Source organism: Halichoeres trimaculatus, unplaced genomic scaffold (genome assembly GCF_033239565.1).
Source record: "Halichoeres trimaculatus isolate MK-OKI-2021-1 unplaced genomic scaffold, fHalTri1.1 fHalTri1_scaffold_18, whole genome shotgun sequence".
NCBI lineage: Eukaryota > Metazoa > Chordata > Actinopteri > Labriformes > Labridae > Halichoeres > Halichoeres trimaculatus.
Genome location: NW_027437196.1, coordinates 12695661 through 12721954, shown reverse-complemented (window position 1 = coordinate 12721954; position 26294 = coordinate 12695661). Strand labels below are relative to the sequence as shown.

The following is a 26294-nucleotide window of genomic DNA, read 5'->3' as shown; positions in this document are numbered from 1 at the left end:
CAATTCAGATTTTTCTCCATGATAACCAAGCAAGTCAGTAGACTCATCATGACACACCTTTTTTTATTAAATCGCAAGCACAATCGCAATCGCAATATTGTCCACCTAATCGCAAATCGCACCTTTTCCCCAAATCGTGCAGCCCTAATAGAAAGTCTGATGGATACTGAAAGCTATGTGTAAGGTGAAATAAACTGTGCTTCTCCTAATAAAAAGACAACTAAAATAAATATTACGCGCTTATTGCAAACTTTTGCGCTCTCATGGGCAAGAGTGTCACCTGCCATGCCACCTAAATGCTAAAACTACTTCTTCCTTACTGACATACAACCAACTTTCCTTGTATTTTCCTCAAATCGGGCCAGTTTTACCTGCTCCTGAGGAACTGGACTTATGTTTTGTATTGTTCATAAATTAAAGCAATCACATGATCGATATTGGTGTAGCTCCTGCACCACAACAAACCGGAGGTCCTAAAAATTGGTGACGTTCCATTTCTGAATATTGCAAAAACAGTCTCTTAATAGAGTTTGGAATAAAGCTCAAGTGACTCCTCTTCTACCATTTTTGATCAAAGGAAGAAGACAGTCAGGCACTGGTTGGTCAGATGGTAGGCCGTCGCTTGCGTGCAGAAAACTTTCTTGTGATCTTGAAAAGTTTTCTTGTGAGCAAGGGTTGGGTTTGGTCATGTCCATAGACTGTATATAGAACGGACAGCGTGGCTCCGCCATTTACCATTGTACCCTTTTGAAGCCAAACTTCCCCCATCACAGGCGCCATTGGTAGCAATTGCAGCCAGAGTCTGTGCAGAAGAGACTGTGAGGGATTCTGGGAGAATCTGAGTGGAGCAGGGTGACGAAAATAATAATCATTTTTTTTCTCTCGAGAGTCTAATCACTTCTTGACTCTACCTCTCGACATATTCTACAATCCCCGAAAAAAATACACAAGAACGGCAGCTGTCAATCATCGTTGAATGCGGTGTAAAACCTTGTTTATAACGTCTTATAACTAATGAAAACAAAACTTTTCAGAACAAAGAGGACCTGAATACAAATCACCACACTAATTGGATGTGAGAAACATTTCTACAAGGAGTATTTTTTTTTTTTTTAAGTTTGACCATAGCTCATCTGGAATGACTGGAGAGCATTTTTTTAACCTATACTGCAGCCAGCCACCAGGGGGAGCAGTTTTTGTGGAGACCTCACTACGAGCCGAGCAAGATGAAGTCCATTTTTTATTACAGTCCATGGTCGTGTCTTCCAAGGGGCATTGTAAAATATTCAGGAGTTTATAGTAGGGATGCACCGATCCAACTTTTCTGGTTCCGAAACCGATCCGATACCAGTGTTAAATAATAACCTGTGTGTTCTGCTGTGGGGTAAGACTAATAATCTTTTGGGTAAAAGGCAAAAAGTGAATAGATGAAATTACTGAAGCCAGTATTTATTTAAAATCTAAAATGTTTAAAAGTTTACAAGCAAAACAAAGCTTCAGCATGTACAGAAGTTTATATTCAATTTTTACTTTTATACCCTGTAGACTTGTGAAGCAGCAAAAAAGAGTTGGTTAATTTCACACAAAAAGAGTTGGTTGCCTGGATCGGTTCAGTTAAGTTTTGTAAATCATACATGAGCTGTCAGACATAGATTCAACAGGCTTGAAGTTTTCAGAGGCTATTGGCGACAGCATGGATGAGTTGAAGCTCATTATAGCGGTAGACAACTGTTTGTGCTGTAAATACTGCAGAAAACCCTCGGTGTTGTGACCTACGCTGTCTGGAGGTTCTGCTCTGTGCTGCACTGTGAAAACAGAGCTGGACACGGGTCGGGTAAAAGTCCAGTGTTACAGTTACAGGAATGCCTGAGGGGTAGAGCGAGTGGTGTCATCTTTGAAAGAGAGATTGATGAAGTGCATCCTCTTCTACAAAACCTCTTTCTGCTGCTGACATGTTTGTTCACTGTCGTGAACTACAGAGAAGTAGCATAGAATAGAAAATACTTTATTTATCCCTGTGGGGACATTCAGGAGGAGTCACTGCAGCAATCAAGAAAACAAAAGTAAGAAAGTGTATAGAAAGTGCAAAAATGTCCGTAACAAGATAGATGATGTCAGCCTGTCCATCATTCTCCGGTTCAGCCAGTCACTTCTTCAGCAGACTGTTCAGTCTTTCCCTCCCATATCCAAGTTCTTCCAATGTGGCGTCTGTGTCTGGTGTTAGCTCTGTTAGCCATGTCTGTGAATAGCATGATCCTACTCTGCCTTTTGGTATTCTTTCTGCTGCTGGGTTAGCACAGCTAGCTTGTCCATCTTATTGGAGATAGATCTTAGGTTCCCAATAACGATGGAGAAGTAAGGAATGAGTAATGACATAAAACAAGAGAGGTCACAGGCAGATGGCCCAGAGGTGTTTGAAAAAGGATAAAGAAGGGTTTTGTAATATATTTTTTATCAAACCTATTCAAAAAGTTCCTATGTGGAACAGTTTTCAACCATCTTGAGTGACAGTGACAACCCAACTTCTGGGAAATTACAAGAAATTAACAACTTATGGGTTTTATCTCAGAGAAGTTAGCGTGCCGTGTTTCTGTATTAAGTTTTCTCCTGTTTTATAGTCTTCTTCCATCCAGCCGAGTCCTAATTATCTTGGCTGAAAAAGTGAAATAAAAACGGTTACGTCTTCAGGGACAGCTTTACTTTTTAATTAATATCAGGGAGCTACTTTTTTCCCTTTTTAATATCGCTCCTTTTTCAACCTCCACACACCACTGGCTCAATGAAAACTCCAAACAATGAGTACTTTGTTAATATTTGGGCATAGCTAAGATGAGGGAGGTTAGGAAAAGCTTACTGGAACGTCGACCGACTCACCTCTCACTCTCTCACTAGCTGAAGCCTGTTGCCAGAGGAGCGTGCACTCCCAGCTTTGCTCAGCGTCACCTATACACCAGAGATCTTGTGGAAACAGCAGTGTGCATGTGTGTGTGTTTGTACCTTCATGGCGATGAATAAGAGCACTGAGGGGGCAGTGAAGTGAGTGCACACGGAGCAGAAACAAAAGGCATTGCTCTTCTGGAAAAGATTTTCCTGACATTTGTTCAAATAAAGATAGGCCTTGTTTGTTGGATTTTAGCCTTTGAGGTTTCACTGTTTCCTTCAGTGTTACACGGACTCTTAAGAGCATGAAAGAGTTCAAGTGTCAAGGCTCAAAACTTCTTTAAATTGTGTTTTCCAAATGGTTTTTAGATGGCCATCATTTTTAATTTCTGGAAGGGTAAAGTATAGACTGCATTAAAACTCCCCTTGGCATAGTCCTCCATTCAAAACCACCTGATGCTCAGAGTCACTGCCCCAATCAGGCCTGTTTCATCAGGTGGGATTTGGAAAAGCTGATTCATAACTGTTGCACAGACAGTTAAGCTTTTCCGAAAGCAAAAACGGAAAAACTGTCTGAGCAGAGCTGTACTTAACCTCCCTTAAACCCCAGAGGGTTTTAAGTAATGATAAAAGTTTATTATCCCATAGCAGACACTTTCTAATGGAGACAGAGGCTTGACGAGGCACTGGGAAGCCAAAGGATGTGAATAAAAATGGAATTTGTGGACAGACTTTTACTGCCTGGCTGAATCATATGTGGAGTGATCATTTCTTGTTTTGCTGTCTGCTTCAGGGAGTGGGGCCACCGCGGTGGTTCAAGCAGCGTACTGTCTACCACGCAAGGAGAAGGTGGCCATCAAACGCATCAACCTAGAGAAGTGCCAGACCAGCATGGATGAACTCCTGGTAAGACACACATCACTGCAGAGGGAACACACCTCAAGGGGGGAAAAAAACCCTGAAAAAAAAAACGAACTCTTCTGTATTTTTGCTCACTTTGGTGTCAGGCGGTGCTCACTTACTTGGGCTATGATTATTGAAACATTTAATATTCATTACTTTATTATAATAAAGCACTATTGTGAATATTATCTTACTATAAAAAAAGACACACTTTCCTTTTTTTCTACTATTGCGTGATTGTAGTACGGTATTCTTATCAGACTGTGGTCTGGCAGGTGTAGTGTGTCTTAAAGTTGTTTGCTAGCTGCATTAGCCCACAGGAGGAGAAGAATGGCAACCACATCAAAACACAAAGGATGAAGTTAAAGGGGACATATCATGCTTGTTTCTCCTTTTTACTATGTCAGACTAGGATGCCTGCAAAGCATTTCTGCCCTCAGTACAAGTCATTTAGTTCCTTCATTGCCCCACAATAGCGTTCTCAATATCCTTATTTTAGGCCATTCTGAAGATCTTGTTGAAACGCTCTGTTTCGAGAATTACCTCCAGTAACCTCGCAACGTCACAGCCCTTTGCGCTCCGATTGGTTAGTTCTATCAGAGGGGTGGAGGGGGTAGAGCCAGGGGGCGGTCTTTGCAGCATGGCAGTATTTACAAAATCGCCACATTGAATGGAGCAGACCAAGCGAGTTTGCTGTTTGCCAAAACTTCACCGTAAGGCATTGATAGCACTAATAAAATGGCAGAGTGAAGGATACGTCCTTTTGTATTGGACCCTGAGTCAGACCCGGGCGGTTCTGCAGCTCAGGAGGAAGAAAGTCCACCTCGACACAGATCATCTCAGGACGCTTCAGTGTGGTGAGTCAAACCGACTAACTGACATCACAGAGGAGGAGCTGCTTTATCAGATTACTCCAATAAAAAGAGAGGATCCTCGTGTCGTCATGAAGGTTGAAATCTCGCAGCCAAATGTCAATGACCTATTTTCAGAGGCATCAAATCTCGTTCTAGGATATCAGAAAAAATACAATATCTAATTTTTTGAAAATTCAGGGGTGAAAGGTCTTGTTTTTCAAATTTATTATATTATATGTAAGTATTAAATCAGGGATCAGCATGATGTGTCCCCTTCAAAAAGTCTCAGTAGTTGACCCTTCTCTATATAGATGCCAGGGCTCAAAGTGATTTTACCATGAAATGCTCATCCCCACTTGTGACATCACAAGTGAAGTGTTAGACCTGCCTCCTCTCCTGGTATCTCAACTCTTACCTTCAGAACTCCTGTTGTAGCCCAAAATGTAAGGCAATTTGTGTTTGGTAGATATTTTGTTGTTGTTCTTTACACATTCCTAAAGAACGTGTATTTTTAGGATGAGTTTGTGGGTTGCGCCCATAGACTGTAAAAAACATGGACGTAGTCCCCGCGACATCACCCGTTTGTTCCTGATACTGTGAAATGAAGCTAATCTGCAGATGCAGCAACATTGGTTATGATGCCAGTTTTGAGCCTCCTTTCGAGCAGCTACAGGGCGCCCGTCAGTCACATGAGCTGTGCTGTGTCTCTGATTGGACAATCAAACGATCCTAATCACTTACAAACCGCTGAGTGAGAAAAAAATTCACCCACGGTACAGTGTGGGCTGATAGAGAAATCAGCCTTTCAGACGCAGGCTGGTTTTTGAACCAGACTGTTGATATGCTATTTAATACCATAAAGACTTTTTTTTTTATTAGGCTGGGTGTGTACGTGACTCCTGGTCTTTCTGCAGCCAGCCTGAAGCTAATTGTTGGTGAACAGCAACTTTTATCACTTACACCTAGGTTTCATTTTTCTCAACCGGATGTTGCCTCTTAGTTTTGCCCTTGGAGCTGATTCTTCTCTGCCAATGCTAAAACGGAAGTATTTAGTGGATTTTTATGATTTAAGTCTGAGAAAAGAAATCAATTAGAAATTTTACAGTCTACCGTTTTATCTCCAACTCTGTCAACTTCTGTACTCCTTCTACAAAGATCTTGTTAAGATCTTCTGGAGGTCTTGCTCTTGTGCTGCTTTTTGAACCAACCCTTTTAAGCAGTTTAGAGATACATTTAGGAATTGATGCTCTTCTTCCACAGTGTCCTCATCTATATCTAACAAAAAATGTTCCCTGCATCCTTGTTTTGATGTTGCTCCTTTAGCAAAACGCTTTATTCAAATGGGCACAACCTAGGGCTGGACAATTAATCAGATTTTAATCGTGATTTCAAATTTGCCATCTGGCAATCATAAAAACAATATAATCGAAGAAAAACAATTAATATGCCACACAGTGTAGATGTATCCAAGTTCCTGTGCTTCTTAGCTCTTTTGTGTTACATGTGCAGCCACAGCCAGTGTGTGTGACTTATGTGGATCAATAATACTGTATGTGCCACTTGCTGGTTCTTTAAAGTTGTGTTTAAATCAGTACTGAAGTTTTTGAAAAAATGAATAATTGTGTATATTAATCGTGATTTCAATATCACTTAAAATAATCAGGATTCTTATTTTTACCATAATCGCCCAGCCCTAGCACAACCTGTGAAAAAGAGGCTGTTCAGAGCTGATCGAAACCTCAAGTGCTTGAGTCATATAATACTGAATTATGAGGACTTAAAACTGAAGCTATGCGTCTGCTGCAGCACACATCCCAGCTGTGACTTCAGAATTTTCTGAAATAGTCAGAAGAGACTTATTCAGAGGGCCAGACAGATGTCTGCTTCATCACACATTGAATGACAACCATGTTAGTCTTTCTTCAAAAGTCTCTTTCTAATCCACCTCGTAATCACAACCACTCATCTTAGTCTGCACCTTGTTGAACAAGCCCACAAACAAACACTCGCAGGGAAAAGTGCACCTCTGACGTCAGTTTGCCACTGAAATAGCTAATTAACTCAGCAGCTCAGCTGCAGCACATTTAACAGCATGTAAACATACCTGCAAATGTCACCTTGGTCCAGTTGGATGCTGGTCAGGTCCTCTATGCTTCAGCAGCACTAACAACACATAGTCTGTTTGTGACATTTGGTGACGGCGTGAGTTTGTTTATTTTGTCTTTTCCTTGAACGGTGGCACGCTGGCGGCCTGCCAGAAACTGCCAATCAAACGTAGACACGCCCCTTTCCACCAGCTGAGACAAAACTTTTCTTATCTCCCCCATGATCCTTTTTTTACCTATTAACGAACACATTCACTTTATAATGACTTCATACAGGGATGAATCACTGAATGGGATTTTAATTGGACTCCTTTGTGACCCTATTACATTTTATGTGTGATCAAACAAAGCCACTACTGTGCAGTACAAGATCACTCTTAACACTTTGTTCCTGAGGTTCCTGTGTGTGTGTGGGGATGGAGTTAGTTCTACCTCTGCTTTTCATTACTCCTCTCCTTCCAAGACCTCCTCCAGTCGTTCCTGTCACTTCAAACACTGTGCTGCTTCTCTGAAGGAGGGCTCCTCTTACTGCCAGGAAACTATAAGACCCCCATGGGACACCTTCCTGAGGATCATGTTGTGTCTTTATACCCTCAACACATCATTTACCGTGTGTGACATGTGCTAAGCCCCCCTGCACATAGTGATAAACAGGTTCTTATACACAGCTTGTGTTTGTCCTGATAAATTGCACAACATGTGAGCTTTTCTGTCTTTTCTTCTTCGTTTAAACAGAGTGGAAAAGTTCACCCATAAATAAGAATAATTAAAAAAGCAATTAGAGAGAACTCATTGTCGATGGTCTGCAGTATACTATGCTTATCAACTAATGAACAACATGTCCAGAACATTTCAGTTTTTCAACAATATGCATCAAATTAAAGAATGAATAGCCACATAAACTCTGAAAGGATGGATAATATTGTGCATAAGACACCAATTTTGAGGACAAACTGAGTGGCCTGACCTGAGCAACATCTGGAGCTACAAAATTCTGCCATGCAAAAAAACAGCTGCAGTTCCTTGAATGTCCACTGGAAGATGGAAATCCAATTACAGCCAATGTTAAAATCACAGACTTGAAAAACATGAGCTGCGTCTTTTTTCCCCTTGTCTTGTTTGCAGAGGACATAGCTGGAGCATCCTTCCTGGCCCAACATGTCCCATAGTTTATTGCATACAAAATCAAACATCAATCAATCAAATAGGGGCCAGTGCTGTACATCTAGAATGCAGACCGATATCAGATTTTTTCGGTGGGAGTCCGTTTATTTGTGTTTTTGGTCAAGTAAAATATGGCCCCATCTGAGTGCAGAGGAAACTGGCAGAGGAGCAGGGAGGGGATTTTTGGTGTGAGCGCTCTGGGCTTCTGCGGCACAAAAAACACTGCACTAGGGGTAATTTCTGCCCTAAACCTTGTGATAGGACCCAACTTGTTCCACCCCGGAGTATCACTTTAATGGGGATTTCTTTGCTTTTGGAGTCAGCCCCAAGTGGACACTTGAGGGACTGCAGCTTTTGTTTTTGTTCACTTTGGTTTGCTTTTCATTAGATCAACACTGGAAGTTGCTGCTTTGCTAAATGTTTATTTTGACAGCAGAGTACCAGCCTGATGCAAAAAGTTAAGCTGAAAAACATTTTCAGAAACAAAGACCACATCTGTTTTCTTCACTCTGTGGTGAACATGTATACATTTGTGGTAGAAGTGAAAGGACCACTGTGTTTGTAATGTGACTGTTGTTTTCAGGATTACTTTAGAGTAGCATTTAAAGGGATGTGGCCAATTCAACCCAGATTTTTTTAAATAAGTAAAGCTGTAACCCATATGGTTTTTGTAGAATTTAGGGAAACATTGCATGATATCTGTCATTTTCTTCCCCACATTCACCCCCCCTGCATGCCGCAGATGTCAGGTTCTGGTTTGACATGGGGAAATAAGCTGTTGTCATCTTCAGACCAGAAGCGTGATTGATGGATTTTTCCAGATCTCATCTTAAAGCTCTGTTAGAGTTGCCGGTGGGAAATAAATATTATGTAAGCCTGAAGGTGTGCATGAGAGATCAAGGCTAGAGATTACTGGCAGGTTTCTCACTACTCACCAGGAACACTAAACCCAAGAGTAGCCCTTCCCCACCTTTCAACTGCCCCCTCCTCCTGATTTCTGGAGGATGAATCAGGGGAATGTTGCTCCCGGATTCTCAGAGCAGGCGGTCACATGGAATACAGCGAGGTCGGATTTCCTGCCTCAGTCACCCCCCCACCTCCATTTCCACAGCCTGCTGGGTACCCAGTTAAACGGCTAGGAAGCATTAAATTGAACCCAGATTGCTTTTCTGAAAAAGTGGCTGTGTAGGGCGACGCCAGGATGTCTTAAAAAAGTCTGTTTTTTTTTAGTCCTACCTGTGAAATTCTACAATGTCAGAAAAGCGAGAATCTGTCACGTCTCTGTGTCCCCCCCGGCGGAGGTATGTTGTAGTTATTCCTGGAGCAGCAGCTTGATGGACAGGCGCTTTTGAATAACTCGAGGTTGATCAGATGAGGAGGAGGATTGTTTACAATCTGAGTGTGGAGCAGTGGAGTTTAAATATCCTCTAGTATAATTACATAACTTCTACAACAGTAGGCTTTAATTATATGTTGAAATAAATGGGAAATTTTGATTTACAGGGCTGTTTGTGGAGGGTTCACTACACTGTATGAATATTTTTTGGTTTTAGAAAGCCTTGAGAGGTTAAAGACACATTGAGGTTAGTGGATCATATTTCAGTAAGAGCCTCTTTAGTGTGTGTGTGTGTGTGTGTGTGTGTGTGTGTGTGTGTATGCTGCAGTCAGATTGGGTCATACTGAGTGTGTGTTTGAGCCTCTGAGTAACTCACAGTGACGTAACATTGCTCCTATAGTGGCCTCTCTGTGTGTCTGCTGCCACTGTGATTCTGTGGCACCAGTTTGTGACCCAGCACTGTATTCAGTGTGCAACAATAGCTCATTTATTTATTTTTGCTCAGTTTCAAGGTCCTCAGACGCACCAAATACTGCCTTCAATCAGGCCTTGGACAAACACACACTGGCGTGGACTTGTCTATTTCCTGGAGAGGCTTTCCCAGGCTAAACCAGCTCAGGGGGGTCTAGTGTGGAGCTTTGACTTCCCCTGGACGGTAATGCGAATGTACAGACCTATCACATGATGAAAGACATTGGCTCAATTTTTGATTATTAAATGAACAAGTTATATCACTCATCTTACAAAGAATTCTCTATCTTACTGACGTCTTTTGGACAAACAGGAAATGGGTTGACATTTAGAGGACGCTTTTTAAAGCAATGTGATACCCATTAAAAAGAGAAAGGTAGGTCTCATGTTTGGTTCGAAGCCCCCAAAAAATCTGAAAGCTGCATTTGAAAGAATAAAAACAGCTTTTTTAATGCTAATGATATGCAGTTTATGAGTGTAAGACATATGGTCATTATGAAAAATGGAAAGTCAACAATGTCCTACACAGTTCACCTTTAGTGCTACATCTGATGTCATCAGCACCTCGTTTAATGAACCTCAAATTTAATCATAGCTTACTGTACCAGGCTGACGTGAGTGTGTGTGCTGGCAGGGAGGTGTCTCACCTGTGGTTTCAGGTCAGACTGTTTAAATAAAGACTGCTCTCAAAGTCTGAGTTTTTAGAATGATGTCACCCTAACACCCACATACGAACACAAAGACCAAATTAAACACAGGTCTTAAAGATCCTTGCTGGACTGTACGGAATTGTTCTGAGGTATTTGTCAAATTTGCACCACAAGTAACTAGAGCTCCTTGAATTACAAAGCCTTTACCACAGAAATACAAAGACTACTGTGTCCATGGTTGAAATGTGTATTGTATTTTTAGACTTGTGAGATGGCTCTTCTTTGATAAAGACCTCTGTACAATACATGGTTAAAATACATTTTCAGTTTCAGCATTAGAAGTCTTATTAAAACATTAGCTGAACTGGAACTTAAAGACTATGATACTATAGATTGTTTGCAGATAAGTTCAAATTTAACTTTTAGAGGAATGGGTTCATACAACAGTTTTTTAAAGGGGCTGTGAGGAGTTTAAAAGTGGTCTTGAAAAGGCATCCCTTCTAGATATATGCCTGATCGTAAGCCACACTTTAAATTGAGATTATCGGCGTCAATATTGCTGGTTACTGGTTATTTTAAATTGCTACTTCTTGACTTCCAGTTCGAGTCGACCAGGACCAGATTGATTTATGGCATCACTTGTTTGAGTCTTTGAGTCGGTATCACTCTGTACCACAGGGGCTGAGCTGAGTGTTCAAACTTTAGAGTCTATCAATAAAATGTAGATTTGCAGATTTGTTTCGATCGGATCTCCATTTAATTTAAAAACACACGCCTCGCTAAATGTAATTTACGACATTGTGCAGAGACTCTGGGCCACGAGGTGCCGAGGAAGTGCAATCAAAACAGATCCTCCTCATAGCATCTTTGAGGGGTTTGTGAAAGGTTTAATAAAGGTTTACTTAAGAGTTAAAAAAAAAGATTTTGTTTGTTAATGATAAGTAAAAAGTTTATCATGTAAATAAGTTTGATACGAGTGTCACCAAAAGTTTGTGAGTTAATATAAAAGGTAACTTAAGTTAAAAATAATGGTAAGTTAAGGTGTAAAGAACCCTGAATTTAGTCGAAATTGGGGTGGGTCAAGGGTATAACTTAGGGTTACAGATATATTAAAGGTTTAGCTAAAGGTGAGTAAAGCGTACAGAGGAGTAGAATAATTTTGTTGTGTAATAAGGGGTTAGTAAAGCATGTTTAAGTTTTATTTAAAGGTGTTGTAAAGGGTCAGTTATGGGCGTAATACAGGGTTAGTTAAGGGTGTAATAAAAGTTTAGTTATGGATGTAATAAAGTCGTATTATACAGGGTGTAACAAAGAGTTGGGAATGCATGTAATTAAAGTAAAGTTAAGAGTGTAATAAAGTGTTAGCTAATGCTTTGCTACAGATGTAACAGCAATGAGTGTAATAAAGGGTTGGGTGAGAGTGAACCAAACTGCTAGTTATGGGTGTAATGAAGTAGTGTAACTCGGGATACGTAAATATAGCAATAAAATGTCTGGAAAACATTTTATTTAGGTTTTGACAAGGCTGTAATAAAGTTTTGATAGTGACTATTTAAGCTTGTAATGAAGGATATATAGATGGTGTGCTAAAGAGTTGAGGCTAAAATCAAGAGGTTAAAAACGCTATTAAAGGTATGGAGAGAGTGTAATAGCGGTTTTGTTAAAGATGTCATAAATTCTGAATTAAGGGTGTAGGAAGGGTCCAGAACCATTCAGTATTTGCCTTTGACGTCATGCAGAAATACTTCCAAAAGTTGTTTTACACCGGTTTGAATTTGAAGGTAAGAGAGGAAGAGGTCATGTGGATATGTTTTCATGATGAGAACATTTCCCTTGTCTTTGCAGCAGCAGAGCTTTACAGTGACCTAATCTCCCACAACAAAGAGACTCTCTGATTCTCACATTGTCTGCTGGAAAAGATGGGGAAACCTGCCAACTGCCAGGGCACGATATCCTCCCTGATATCCTATTGTTTTTCTTTTCTGGGGTTACCCTGGCCTACAGAGCGGCGGTGACCTGCCTCTTCCACTGTGCAGAGAGCAGAGCAGAGGAGGGGGTTAGCAGCCAGCGGGCGATACCATTATTGTTCTGTCTCAGCCATAGAAAGAATGATGGCAGGGGGACATCCCATGGAGCTCGCCGTCTGGCTCAACAGACTGGAAGTTATGAGAGTGCTTAATAATCAAAAAAGGCGCTAATTTAGAGGGAGGACTGTGTGTGGGCTCACCTGTTGAAATTGTAGCTTGCTCAGGCTCTTTTTTTAACTTTTGACTGACACCTCCTCTTATTGTTGTCCTCCACAGATCTTTCAGCTTTTAAACATGCCTGTACATGTCACAGTCTAATTCTCCTGCTGTACCCACCCCTATTATGACTCAGTTTAGTTCTTAACAACCTTTTGTCTAGTGCTCTCTAAAGGCATTAAGGTGTCACCTGCCTGCTTTAGCTCCCCCTGGCCTGAAGCACTCACTGAAGCTCAATAGTGATGACTCCGCAGCAAAGGCATACTGCTGCTAATGCACGCGGTGTACAGCAGGCATTTATGCTGACAGAACATCAGGCTCTGATTGCTTACTTCTTGACCCCGTAAGCATCTATTGATTGATGCTTTGAACAAATGTTTGCAGCTCGAGTGTTGAGGTTTCTCAGTTGACGGGCTTGTGGTACACCTGTCGTGATGTTGCACTCAGTAGCTATTGCAAACAGCGCTGTTAAATTTTGGAGTTATGATCATTAGTAAGGGAACCTATAATAAGATGTGAAGGTCAATATTGGTTCTACCTCTGTGTTACCAACACAGACAGGGAACAGCTCTTGTTCAATAAAAAGACAGAGAGGACAGAAAACGTTTGCCTGGCTCAATCAAAAGTATGTCTCAATGTGTCTACCCATCTTTTAGCATTTAAATGGTGTTGTCATGGATGACTCATAAGAACTCAGCTTGATTTCAAAATAATGATACATCAAATATTTTATCCAACTGTGCAAAGAGAAACTGTTACAAAACAAGTTTGGTACCATAAAATGGACAACTTGAAATTATTTTCCATTAATCGGCCAATAATTCCTGTTATGTTAAAATATTCTTTTTCATTTACAAAGAAATGTTTGAATAATATCCCTAAAATCAGTCTAGAGGCTGAAACAGTTTCATTTTGTTACATCAATTTAAAAAACTATCACAGCCTTCAAAGAGTCTTAGTTTATAAAGAATTTAACACTAAAATGTTTGGTGCACTGATGTGGGTTAGTCATGAGATGATTCCAAAAGAGAAAAAATTGGATAATTTACGTTTCAACACTTTAACCAATAAAGAAAATAAAAAAACACATTGTTTTTGTTGAATTTAAAGAGAGGTATTTATTATTTTTGTCTTTATTTTGGGGGCTTTTTACCATCTCTGGTACTCTTGTAGTAGCTGTACATAATTTCAAATAAGGGATTTAGAAAGACCCCAATTTTCCTCACAGTGGTATTTTACAAATCCCTTATTCCAGCTTTTATCTGAGCCGCTTTGTTTTAGCAACTGTCTCTTTAAGGCTCCTTGCTCCTCGAGCCCCCTTCCCTCTGATTGGTCTGCCCTTTGGAAGCCTGTTGGGGACAGAACTTATGCTGCGCTCCATTTGTACTCTGAACTGGAAAGTCGGGAAGTGAGAGTGATGTCATCTCTGAGTTCAGCGTTTCCCGTTGCCAAGACGGAAAAACAGCAGTATTTCTATAAAGATTGAATAATACTATATATAAGGCTGATTTATTGCGACATTCACTAGTCAGAAATTCTGAAATAAAAAGAATATAACAGGAGCTTAATTACTGTTTACCCCCGAACTCGGAATTTCCTACTAGGAACTCTGGGTTGGTGTGGGTGCTCCGACTTACAAGTCGGAAATTCCAACCTCGGGGGGCGTTCCAGCTGGGTGCTCCCGCTCGGTGCTCCCACTCGGAACTTGGAAATTCAGGCTTTCGAGTACAAATAGAACGCAGTGTATGGTGTGTGAGGTCTGCTCCTCCAACATGTCAAAAACCAGTTCAGAGATCCATATGTGATGACCTCATCATTTTTGCAGGTTAAATCTCATGAAGATCATGTTCTTTTTTTGTAATGGTCTGTTTTGAGCAGTTAAAAGTCAGATTCAGGGATTTGTACAACATTTGAATATAAAGTTGTTTCTCCATGTTTGGTATGAACACCCAGCATTGTTACTGTATCCATGTTTAAAACATAGTAAAACATAAAACTGCCACCTAAAGATAACGCCATCCAAGTTCCTTTTTCTTACAGGAATATTTATCCACCCAAAGACAAATGAGATTTGGGTCCCTGGCACAGTTATTTTGAGTTTAATTGACTTAAGGCACACATTTCCAGTGTTATACTGGAAATATGCACAATTACAGCATCAAGCACAGTGTTAGAAAGGGTCAAAAGGAGCTTGTTATGGGTTCAGTCATATGTCCAGCATTCAGGAGCAAAACCTCCCGACTCAGAAGTCAGCTACACTCTCTCTTCCCTCGGAAGCTCGTCTATCCTCAGATGACTTTTAGGACCGGTGCTGATGTGATGAGTTGGACTCCTGTGCCAGCATTACCTCAGCTCCCCTGCTTCTCAAATACACACACACACACACACACAAACACACACAGAGGGAGCTTTACAGCTGCATAAAGAGCTGAGCACCGGCTGTTTTTTCGCTCCTGCACAGATATGCATTACATTGAACCAGTCTGTTTCTTCTCTGACGTCATTAAGATCTTAAGCATCACACCAAACATCAGGACAAGCTGCTGCATCAAATGAATGAAACTGCGTTTATTGTGACAGTGCTCAGTTTATTTCCTCCAGGGTTTTCTCATACCTCTCTGTGGGAAGCAGAAGAGACGAGTCAGCAGCTTGGATGAAAACTCGATGAAGGCAGATTACGCCTTCACATTGCTACCACAGTTATTACACACCATAAAACTGGAGTGGAGTGGAGCTAATAAAAGTTACCAAAACAAATTTGAAAAAAATTGAATTTCATGTATAAAGGCTAATAAACCGCTTGTATTGAAGTTATCTGATGTTTTGACTCCTGCGTTTCTATTTTCCTCTAACAGAAAGAGATTCAAGCCATGAGCCAGTGCCATCACCCCAACATCGTATCTTACTACACCTCGTTTGTAGTGAAAGATGAGCTGTGGTTGGTCATGAAGCTGCTCAGTGGTGGTAAGTGCACTTGTTTTGTCCTAGATTTCACCCTGCCCATCACTTTGAACAAGGATGGGCAAAGACATCACCCCTTTCATGCCTGGTTTAAAGACAGTGCAGCTTTGAGGGTCCAGTTTTCAAGAACAGAAGTTGTATCAGGTGGTCCAGATTTTTCCCCCCAAGGGGATGAAAGATCGGCAGCAGGAAGATCCTGGCTACTTGCTCCTGATGTTAACTGTGATTGTAGGGAATGTGACAGCACTGATCCTCATTGTGTCCCATGCGAGCTGCAGCTCTTTCCGGGCTTTAAGTGAGTGCAGCGCAGGAGCTAATGACAGGGCAGAGGTAATAACAGCCCCGCAGGCCGGCTTCATGGCACCCATGTGGCAGCGCTGCAATTAACTAGTGAGAGGAGCATGAAGAGGAAGGAGGCCACCGCGGAGAGAAAGACCTCAAAATCCAAGGATTTCATCTGCTTCTGATTGTTTTGTTCGTTTGAGAAACAGTAAGCTGGAGTATGTAAGAGTCTTTGTTCTGGTGGATCAGGCTGCAAGGGAGAAGAGTTTTTCCTGCAGACGTGGGGAGTCCTGAACACAAACAGCTTGTTGACATTTTGATAAGAAGAAGCAATGGGCTCCTTTCACTCAATGATGGAAGTAATGTTTTTTTCTTTGCAAAATGCAAAAATTGCCTCTCACTCATCTTCATCCCGCTGTCAGTCTCACATGCTGAATTATACGAGCGCTAGTGTACACAGATCCATCCACACACCAAACATTTACACTCTCTTTCCACACTCCCCCGTTCCTCTCAGCCCTTCTGTGTAAACAGCGTACCACTGTAACGGATAGTGCCCAGGTGGCATGCCAGGCTCCCTCGGATACACTTGAGACATGAGCTACTTGGCAGCCGCTTTGCAGCTGGGCCGGGGGGCACGGTGCCCGCCAAGCGACGCTCGAGCCGGCAGCCAGCCGCACAGCAGGAGCAGACACCACTCAAGATGGCCTCCCTCGTTCCCCTTATCCCCGTTAAACAGAGGCCCTTGATGTTGAGTTTTATTGTGCGGTGTAATTAAATGATGGCCGTGGCGTCGTCTGCCATGGAGACAGGCTTTAAATGAGGTCAGGTTTATAGACCATCGCGCCACAGGGCAGAGCACACCCACTCTGAGAAGAGAAGACTCCTGCCTGCTCCTCTGGCTTCATGAAGCAAAGTCAGAGCCTCCACCCTCCAAGTCCAGCCCGCTCCGTCTTCAGCTCTTCAAATACTGATTTCAACTCATGTCACAAAAGCCTGACATGTTTTCATACCACAGTCTTTGTCTGCAGGGGCCTAAATGGTGAAGTAACAAAGTACATTCCTAAAGGGTCTGTCCTCACAAAGAAAAATGCTGTTAGACTACATTGTTCTAGATCACAAAAAAAAAACATCCAGAGGCTGACGGCTCATGCATCCCACTTAGCACCATACACACTTTACGCCACATAAAGTGCTTAAAGAGCTTAAAAGAAGAAAACGCAAATTAGATCACTAATGGCTTAATGGTTGAAACGTCTTTCACCTGACACCACAAGTTGACAATGTCCTCTCGAAGGAATGCAACAGTAAGTCAGCATTGTTGATTCAAATCAGTGACAGAAAATTGCTGATTAATTCAAGTTAAGTCGTTCAAGCTTTCATGCTGCAAAGATGCATAATTCCTGCCTAATCTGAGGCAGTTCTTTTTGTAGCAGTTCTTACTCATCGTGGCACGTGGCGAGTGAATGAGCATTTTCAAAGAGATAGCATGTTGGACGTCTCTCTTTTAAACGTAAGTTGTGGTAGTCAACTCACGGTCCTCAGTTACTCAGTGTCTCACCTTAAAACCTTTATCTTTTCTTTTCCTCACATCTTTTACTGCTTCCTACCACTTCACATAGGAGCAACTTTAACCATATTACCGTGGTTATCATTCTACACGCTGAAACACAACAAAACTATTCTACATGGTCTCTTGTATTGTTTAAAGCAAAGACAAACAATGGGTTTGATAAAGAATTTTGAAGCTCATGTTTGTATTTCAGTCAGACTAGAGCTCCCTTAAATGGACGGTTTGATGTTTCCCTATATATTAAACACAAATATAATGTTTTAATTTAATTTCTTTATTGAAGAGTGCAAATTTATAAAAAGATACATTTCAATCTTCTCAATATTACTGCTGCTACATCAAAGAAAAATTAATTTGGGTAAGGACTAAATGTTCAATTTGTGTGAGGTCTTACTTCCATGACGACATACTCGTTACAGCTACAACAAGTTTGAGTGCTGTGATTAAAACTGTTTAAGGCGTGAAGGATCTTTTGGGCTTTGTAAGGCTAAACAACAGAGTTTAAGTAGCCGTGCACTTCACTATCTTATTAATTCAGTCTTAAGATAAATAACTGATGTCGACTTCACTGTCAACATTTGCTGCACTCACCATCCAGTAAATGAACTCTGGTGTTAAAAACATCAATTTAAAGTAAGAAATAGAGAAGAGAAGGTGAGGGACTGAAAATGTTATTCACACAGTGTGACTCTAACTTTGGCTGTTTGAAGAGAGGGCATGGTGACATTCACCGCACACTTGCAATTACTGATGTTCTCCCATGATAAGCAAGTTCCGGTGTACTGATCTTGCTGGCAGATCTTTTCTTGGCAGCACTATGAGTAAAACACTCCAGGACTTAAGAAAATTTACAACTGTCACTGCTTTACTTCTATATTTTATTTACCTGCCCTTGTCGCGCATGCAATAACTAACCCTAACCTTATGACTGGGTTCTAATTGATATGACAACCTGCCCATAAAATCAGCATACCTTCATCTCCCACTGTTCTCCACACTGCACCTCAAAGGATAGGCTTATGCCGCTGAAACATCTCATCACTCACTTTAAGACCCTGATGTCAGTTTATGTAATGTAGCTAATTCACCCAAGAAGGCTACTATATTAGATTTACATGTAACCCCTAAACCCTTAACATCACTGGATTAGAAGTTCAGAGACTACCTTAGGTAAGAGTCTTACAGTCATCTTTGATCCTGTTGAACTTTGGCACCTGTGAACTTTCAGGATTAGTTATTAGCAAGTCAGCGGTAGAATGTTTTAAGTATTTAGCTTTACATCCTACGTCCTGGTACAGTTGTTCATTGCAGACTCCCAAGCATGTGTTGTTTCTGTATCCTGCCAAACCTTCAGAGCTCAGTGCTCAGGTAGGTACTCAAAGCTTTTCAGGAATTTCCTGTTCTGACTGTGACATGTGAACAACTGTTTCATTAAGAACGTCACATAACCCGTCGCCGGCTGAATTTACATCAGAGAGACGTCCACTGAACCCACTGGGACAGAATATGAGTCATGCCAAAGCAAGCAGAGGAATGTGTTCCCAGGAGATTAGAGCGCAGTCTTTCTCCGACCCACAATCACGGCTGTGGAGCTCAATCGAAATGCCACTCAGAGTGAATTCCAGCTTAAGGCAGATTGTTATTGACGGTTTGGATTTAGCATATGAAAAGACTTTGTCAAGTTTGCAGCCAGTGGATTTGTCACATCATGATGTGGCCTTCAGTTATTGCCAGAACGCTGACGGGGAGCTTTGATTGTGGCTCCAGGTTCACAGAACAAAGACAATAGTATCTCAACGTACCAAATCACCCCTGTTCTCTTTGTATATTATTGTTCTTGTCCTGCAGAAAATTACGCAGCAATGAGAAGTTTTTCTTGAGGTTTCTTTGAGCCTGAGCCAGCAATTTTTTTTTTTTTTACCTTTCGTCTGATCCACCTATGTCTCCCTTGTGCCTCGCCCTCCCTCTACCCTTCCAACTTCGCTTGGCATTCCCCATCGGCCTTTTGCACACTTGGCACCAGCTCATACATCTTTCGTCCAGTGCTCCCCCCGCCTCATCCTTGCTTTTAACTCTCTTCTCATCGTCTCCCTGAGTCCCTTGCTCTGACCAGCAAAAAGGAAAATCTGTAAAACCGATGTTGTTGGATGGAGTGAAGCCCAGAAGAGTTGTGTTACACCTTTACAGTTTTTTGTTTACAATCCCCAGAAAGACTGTGGGATTCAGTTAATCCAGTATGAAATGATGATTTGCCATTTCCCTGAGTTTGTGTGCACTCTACAGCCTACATCAGTGTCAAGATCTAATTGATTCCCTGTGATTTGTCTTTCTCTGGGGGGTTTGGACAGGCACTTTTCAAACCGGGCCAACAGGTGGAATTTGTCTTTGAAGTCATAGTGTTTTCCCATGCAAAATGATCTTCTGATTGTTAGGCTGTCAGAATGAGTCAGACGAGTGAAACCGCCTAATGAAGCATGAAGAGTTCAATCAAATGCATTTCAAAGAGGCTGACAAGGCTGGCATTTAGTGATCTACCAAAGCTTACATTACATTCTGTGTGAGTGTGTGTGTGTGTGTGTGTGTGTGTGTGTGTGTGTGTGTGTGTGTGTGTGTGTGTGTGTGTGTGTGTGTGTGTTTGCTTCAAAATTCGGATAGTGCTTTTGTTTTCCCTGCCGTGCCAATTCTGTCACTTGGCTTAAGTGTAAGACAATTGGGGATGCCCCTTGGACTTAAATATACCACTTTTTGGTGAAGTTGATGCTAACGTCCTGTTAACTTTAGCCTTTAATTATGCTTTCTGCTTGTATAGTAGAGATGTTGGTTTGTATTGTTTCACCTGGAAAAGGTCAATACTTCGGCAGATGCCAAGTTGTAGCATCCAGTCAGTGCAATGGCTGATACACCCCAAAACCCAAATGAGTTAGAACAGGCATGGGAAAACTACGGCCCGGGGGCCACATGCGGCTCGTTAAACGTTTTAATCCGGCCCACCGAACTTGAAAAAATGAAATGAATAAACCTTGTTAATGTTTTATTTTCCCTGCAATTCTGATGTTTTCCCACTAGATGGCACACTGTAGAGACATTGGCTTTGTTAAGGTGAAGCGTAGGCCTATTACTCCACGTTTGCACTTTACCCTCTGACCCATCAGCTCTTCTGTAAAGATGAACGGACCTAAGACCTAAGTAAAGTGGACAAAACAAAAGTCATTGAAACACATGGAAGTGCACATATGCGCGCAGACAAGATGGAGTGGATCGTCAGCATTTACTTATATTTAAAAAAAAGCTCAGGAACATGTCTGTATTTACTTTCAATGTGAGTTATTTGTCTAATTTTTATATAGAGACATTCACATTCAATATCAAAATATCACACAAACAATTTTGACACAATCTTTTATTATTTTTTTGTTTTTTCATTTTTAAAACCAGGACAGAAAAACTGTGTTTTTCTGATTTCCTGTAATTCCGTTCTTCAGTTTTGGTTTTAAAACAGAAAAACAAAAAAACAAGTCAATTTTTTCGTTTTCTTTTTTTAAATTTTGTTTTGAAACAGAATAACGAAAGAACAAACCATACACAGATTAAAAATCTCATTATAATTCCATTTTCTCATATTCTAATTTTAATTTCAAAACAGCGAAAAATAGACCATTATTTGTTTTCTGATTTTTCTATTTGAAAACGAAAAATTGAATAACAAGTCGTTATCCGTTTTCCGATTTTGGATTCTAAAACGGATATGGAATGAGCGAATGATACCCTGATAGTTACCAAAGCACTCCATCCATCTGCTCCTGGTCCGGCCCCTTTGTCAAATGTTAGAACCCATTGTGGCCCATGAATCAAAAAGTTTGCCCACCCCTGAGTTAGCATCTATATAACCTATATTGGTGACACCTCTGGCACCCGTCAACAGCACTACTGGTAATGGTATCAGAGCATTAATCGTTTGATTCATTTATTATCTGTATTCAGAGAGAACTGGGTAGTTGATAGAGAAGGAAACAGAGTGTGAGTTGGTAGTCACATGCAGGAAAAGGACTGGGCCACTACCTCACTGAAGGACTAGCTTTACTGAGGGTGCGACCAAACCACTAGTCCATAGTGGCACCCCTATAAAAGCAATTCTATCCTTAAAAATCTCCTTTTATTTCCTAAAAGAAAGAGCTTGATGTCATGGGAAATTAACTACTCAGAATTGATCCCAATCTAATTTCTACAAATTTAAGTCTCTAGACTCATAAATGGCTTAGCTTAGCTGACTACCCATCATAGCTCACCTGGACCTATCATAATTTAAACATATTTCCCCTTCTGCTCCACTTTGGTTTCCAGTAAAGCTATTGTTTTTCTGGGATAAAGACTCTGTTTCCCATGAGCACTTGCTGCCCCAAGTTATGAGGACGTGAGTCTTACCAGATGTGCGTTTGTTTTGAAGCAAAAGAATGGAGAGCAGATCTTATTTTTAATTCACTTTCTTTTTTCAGAAACAAAGCAAAGAGATTATTTATTTATAATCAGTTACATCTCATTATTGTTTGAACTTTGTAAACTCAGGTTGTACCAGGCTATATTTAGCACTACACTTTTTACAAAAGCTTAAAATAAACTCCTCCTGTGTCAAAAACTGAACCTTTTCACCTTAGCCGAGCCATGAAAAAGTTCACCACAAAGTCCAGAAAAGATGGAACCCATTTTTTTTTGTCATTTACATGAGTTATGGTTTAGGTGCCAATAAAACACATTTCTCATATGCATTCATAAAAAATATCCAGAAAAATTCAGGACACATCAACCTGGACAAGAAGTTATATCATCCAGTCAGTTTCACAATAAAACACCATATATCAACTCCCAACTGTTTATTGGATTGTTAAAAAAAAACACAGAATAGATCTTTTGATATCAAACACATTTAAACCCACTTAAAACTGTATAGCTATGCAGCATGCTCACTAATGGTAAGAGCACAGAAATAACAGAATAATTCAACCTCTTGAAAGCCACTGTAACCTACTGTTTGTGTGATATTACTCTTATCCAACGCCGTCATATGGAGGAAACCTCCCTGTGTGAATTGAACCTGTCAAAGGCGGATGGAGTCCATCTTTGTATGAAGGACATGACATAAAAAGGACACTGCAGTACTCACCTAGTGATATTTACAGCATATATCCCTGATGACAGGTGACATAGAGCCTGACACTTGTGGAAATTCTACTAGAAAGGAAGATTTTGGGGTTTTGGACAGATTAAGTCAAGGTGTTTTCAGTCATAACTTAAGCTGAGTTACATTTTTCAGACTCTTTAATGAACTCGTAGCCGAAAAGATTGTAAAGATATGGTAACTGTTCTTTAATGATGTATAAATGGTGTAACTTTTCATCTTCCGCAGAGTTTGCAGGTCTAAGGTCCCTCTCATTAGTGACTTCTTCACTTTCTCGAGTGATTACGCTTTAATTTGCTGCTTCATTAAGGCTTGTATTAGGCTACATCTCCCCTCACTTAGAAGTGACTGTACTCACTCACTCACACTCCCTCTGGTGACACCTTCCTCATCACCTGTCACTTCTTGTCACTTCTCTTCCTCCTTAAAGCCATTTTCGACGGGCAGCTGAACATCATACTGAGTACAGAGGCAGGGAACCATGCAGAGAGAACAGAGGAGGAAAAGAGTCAGGCAGGCTGCCTTTTCTCAATGAGCTTCAAAGAACTGTCACATCACAGACGTGAAGCTGCTCTCTTTTTTGCAATACACTCACATATACACACGCGTGCTATCTCACACACCCAGATACACATCTATCTGCTGTTACTGCCTATTTTCATCCGTCCTCTCTTTGAACACATCCATCTCTTTTCCTCGTAGCTGAATCACAATTTCTGTCGTGCACAGTCACTGCACGACGAACCCGTTGAACCCACCGTCTTTCCCCCCCTCTCTCTCTTCTTTACGCTGCCTCACCGCTCTGTCTCTGTGTGTCTGAAACTCTGCGCAGTAACAGTCTACTCTCAGGTGGCCAGTCAGCACCAGTTCCTCTGGGTAAATGCGGTGCTTGACGGAGCACTGAAGTGATTTAGGAAATAGATTTCTCGTTGAAACACAGTTAATTTGATAAAATGTCACAGATAGTGTTCTGGTATCTTGGAAGACCAGCTTATTGTGTGTGTATGTGTGTGTGAGATGGACAGTACAGCAGCTCGTGTTTGTGAATCACTGCAGCACAATGCAGCTTGTCAGGACAGTGTCACTCTTTTTGCTTCCCCGCCACGTCTCCATTGACCAGCGTCGCCCAATTTTCTGTCACACCGAATGCAAATACTGAAACCCCTTTCCAAAGAGATGTCCTTTATTCTATTGGAACTGCTACCACAAAAGAAATCATACACTGACAGCAGTCTGACTTTTCATCCGGAGCGCTCCTTTTATTCCACAGGAGCCGGGGACGAGGGAGACGGGGTGACCTGCCGGGTCAGTGAGCAAAGGAACATTAGTTCCCCATTCAGCCCGGGCAGCTGAAGACAAAACAGCAGTTTGACTTATAACCCCAAATGTCAACATGCACACGAATCTTTCACGCAGATTTTGTGCCATTTAGACGCCCCGTAGCACAATTCACACTTGTAAAACTTGGTTTTGAAACTACAGAGAGACAGATATAATGATGATGTCGGTGAAGTAAAAAAAAAAAAAAAACACCTCTTCTGAACAGGAAAAATGTTCTGACTGTGACAGATGCCTTTGTGATTTTAACCCTGCGCTTTAAATGCCAAATGTGAACTCAAAAACCAAATGAAATTCCTCAAGCTCAAAACATCCGAGTGACAATTAATTTGAAGTCCAAAAAATCATCAAAAATTCAACGCTTGCAGCTGTTTATCCACCACGACAGATAATTTTTTTCTTTAAACACAGAGTAAAAATTAATTCTTCGAGGCACTTGTAATTAATGTTTTGTTTTGTTTTGCTCAACCACTGGATGTATTTTTGCCTTGGCTTAATTTAAAGGTCATAATAATGTTTACGCCAAGGGGATTTTGTCCTAACGCAGCCAATCATTTGTTTACTCCTTCCATAAAATTCGTCTCACTGGAAGTAGAAAAAACTGTCTTGTGTGTACCCACAATCTAATTTAACCAAACACTATTGGATTATAAACAAATGATCACGACTGATAGCCTGCCAATCCAGCGGAAGTATGTGTTTTCATAAATAAGGTTTGGTTTAGAGGAGGCTAAGCCAGTCATTTGAGGCAGCCTGAGGAGGCTTTCTCAGAGATACAGATCATCATTTAGGACCAGACACAGATGATTTGTTTCATGAAGATGTCCAACACTGGATAGTTTTCATTTTTCTCAGGCTTTGACAGTCGTTGTCGTTCTCTTCCAGGCTCTGTGCTGGACGTGATCAAGCACATCATCTCGCGAGGCGAACACAAGACAGGCGTCCTGGACGAGGCCAGCATAGCTACGGTGTTGAAAGACGTCCTGGAGGGCCTGGAGTACCTACACAAGAACGGACAGATCCACAGGTAACAAGCCTCACAGCCCTTCACCTCTGGAGCTGTAATAAAGCTGACACAAGACTTTCCATTACACCTAAACAGCTTTATTAGACTTCACCTTGAGGGTTTATGGGGCTGAAATACGAATCGCTGCCCCTAACTTTTGTCTCGCTGTTACTTTCCTCAAGTCATCATACAAATATTTTATGTTCACCATAACTTTGTGGGACATTGTGTTTTTGTTGTGTAGTAATTTCTACTGTTTATGAGCAGACATTTTTATGTGAGGACAGCAATATCAACACTCTGCATTTTGCTTCCTGCATCAGTTTCTTCTTAATCAGAGAAGCGAATGGTCTTTCATGGCTTCTGTGATTTAATGCATGGAGGTGATTGATTATTTTTTATCAGACTGAACAGATGACTGTCAGGAGTGTTATTGTTATCTGTAAGGCAGAATACTTCCTCCGCTGAAGCAGCAAAAGTGGTCTCATTTTCGTGTTTTGCTTTGTTTTTGCTTTTTTGGTCAGTTACAGGTGTTTTTGATGAAACCAGCCTATGTTATACTGTTGATTACTAAAGAACAGAAAAGGGTAGAAACAACCTTTTCATTATGAAGAGATTATGCTTTTTCTGTTAGCAGTTTTTTGTGTTAAGATAGTAATATTACAAAATATTCTGTGGGTCTTGAAAGATGGGTCAAAATACTCTAAAACAGCTAGCAGCTAATAAGTTAATGGGCCCAATAGTAGCACTTACAACAAACTCTGAATTTTCTTGAATTAGATGGTCACACTTAGATCATATTACAAAGGCAAAGGCTTTGCCCACAGCCTTTACAGCAGCTTGGTCCATAGTCTTGACGGCAGCTCAGTTCACAGCCCCAACATTAGCTCACCCCCTGTAGCAGCTTGGTCTACAGCTTACAACTGTTTAGCTCACAGCCTCCACAGCAGCTTGCTTAAAATGCCCAACAGCAGCTCAGCACACAGCCCCTCCACTAGCTAAGCCAATAGCCTCTGCAGCAATTTTACTCACAGCCCCTCCTGAAGCTCAGTTAACAGACCCGACTGAAGCTCAGTCCATTTCCCTTTATAGCAGTGTGGTCCATAGCCTTTGCTGCAGCTCAGCCCACAGCCCTGACGCTGGCTCAGCCTCTGCAGCTCAGGTCATAGCTATGGAAGTAGCTCAGCCTCTGCAGCTCCATCCAACAGCTCAGCTCAAAGCCTCCACAGCAGCAAAGTTAACATGCCCAACATTAGCTAAATAAACAGGCCCCTTGCAAATAGCCTCTGCAGTATCATGGCTTTGCTCACAGCCTCTGTGGCAGCTCAGTTAACAGACCCAACTGTAGATCAGTT

At 41.2% G+C, this 26294-nt stretch overlaps 1 protein-coding gene across 2 annotated transcripts in view; it reads left to right on the top strand.

Annotated features, from left to right (window-relative positions):
• oxsr1b (oxidative stress responsive kinase 1b) overlaps nucleotides 1-26294 on the top strand; it is a 57891-nt gene that overhangs the window by 10071 nt on the left and 21526 nt on the right. For both annotated transcript variants that reach the window (XM_074693034.1, XM_074693035.1), the window contains exons 2-4: nucleotides 3674-3786; nucleotides 15462-15570; nucleotides 24819-24960. In XM_074693034.1, the coding sequence (XP_074549135.1) occupies nucleotides 3674-3786; nucleotides 15462-15570; nucleotides 24819-24960 (364 nt within the window). The remainder of the gene's footprint in view (nucleotides 1-3673; nucleotides 3787-15461; nucleotides 15571-24818; nucleotides 24961-26294) is intronic.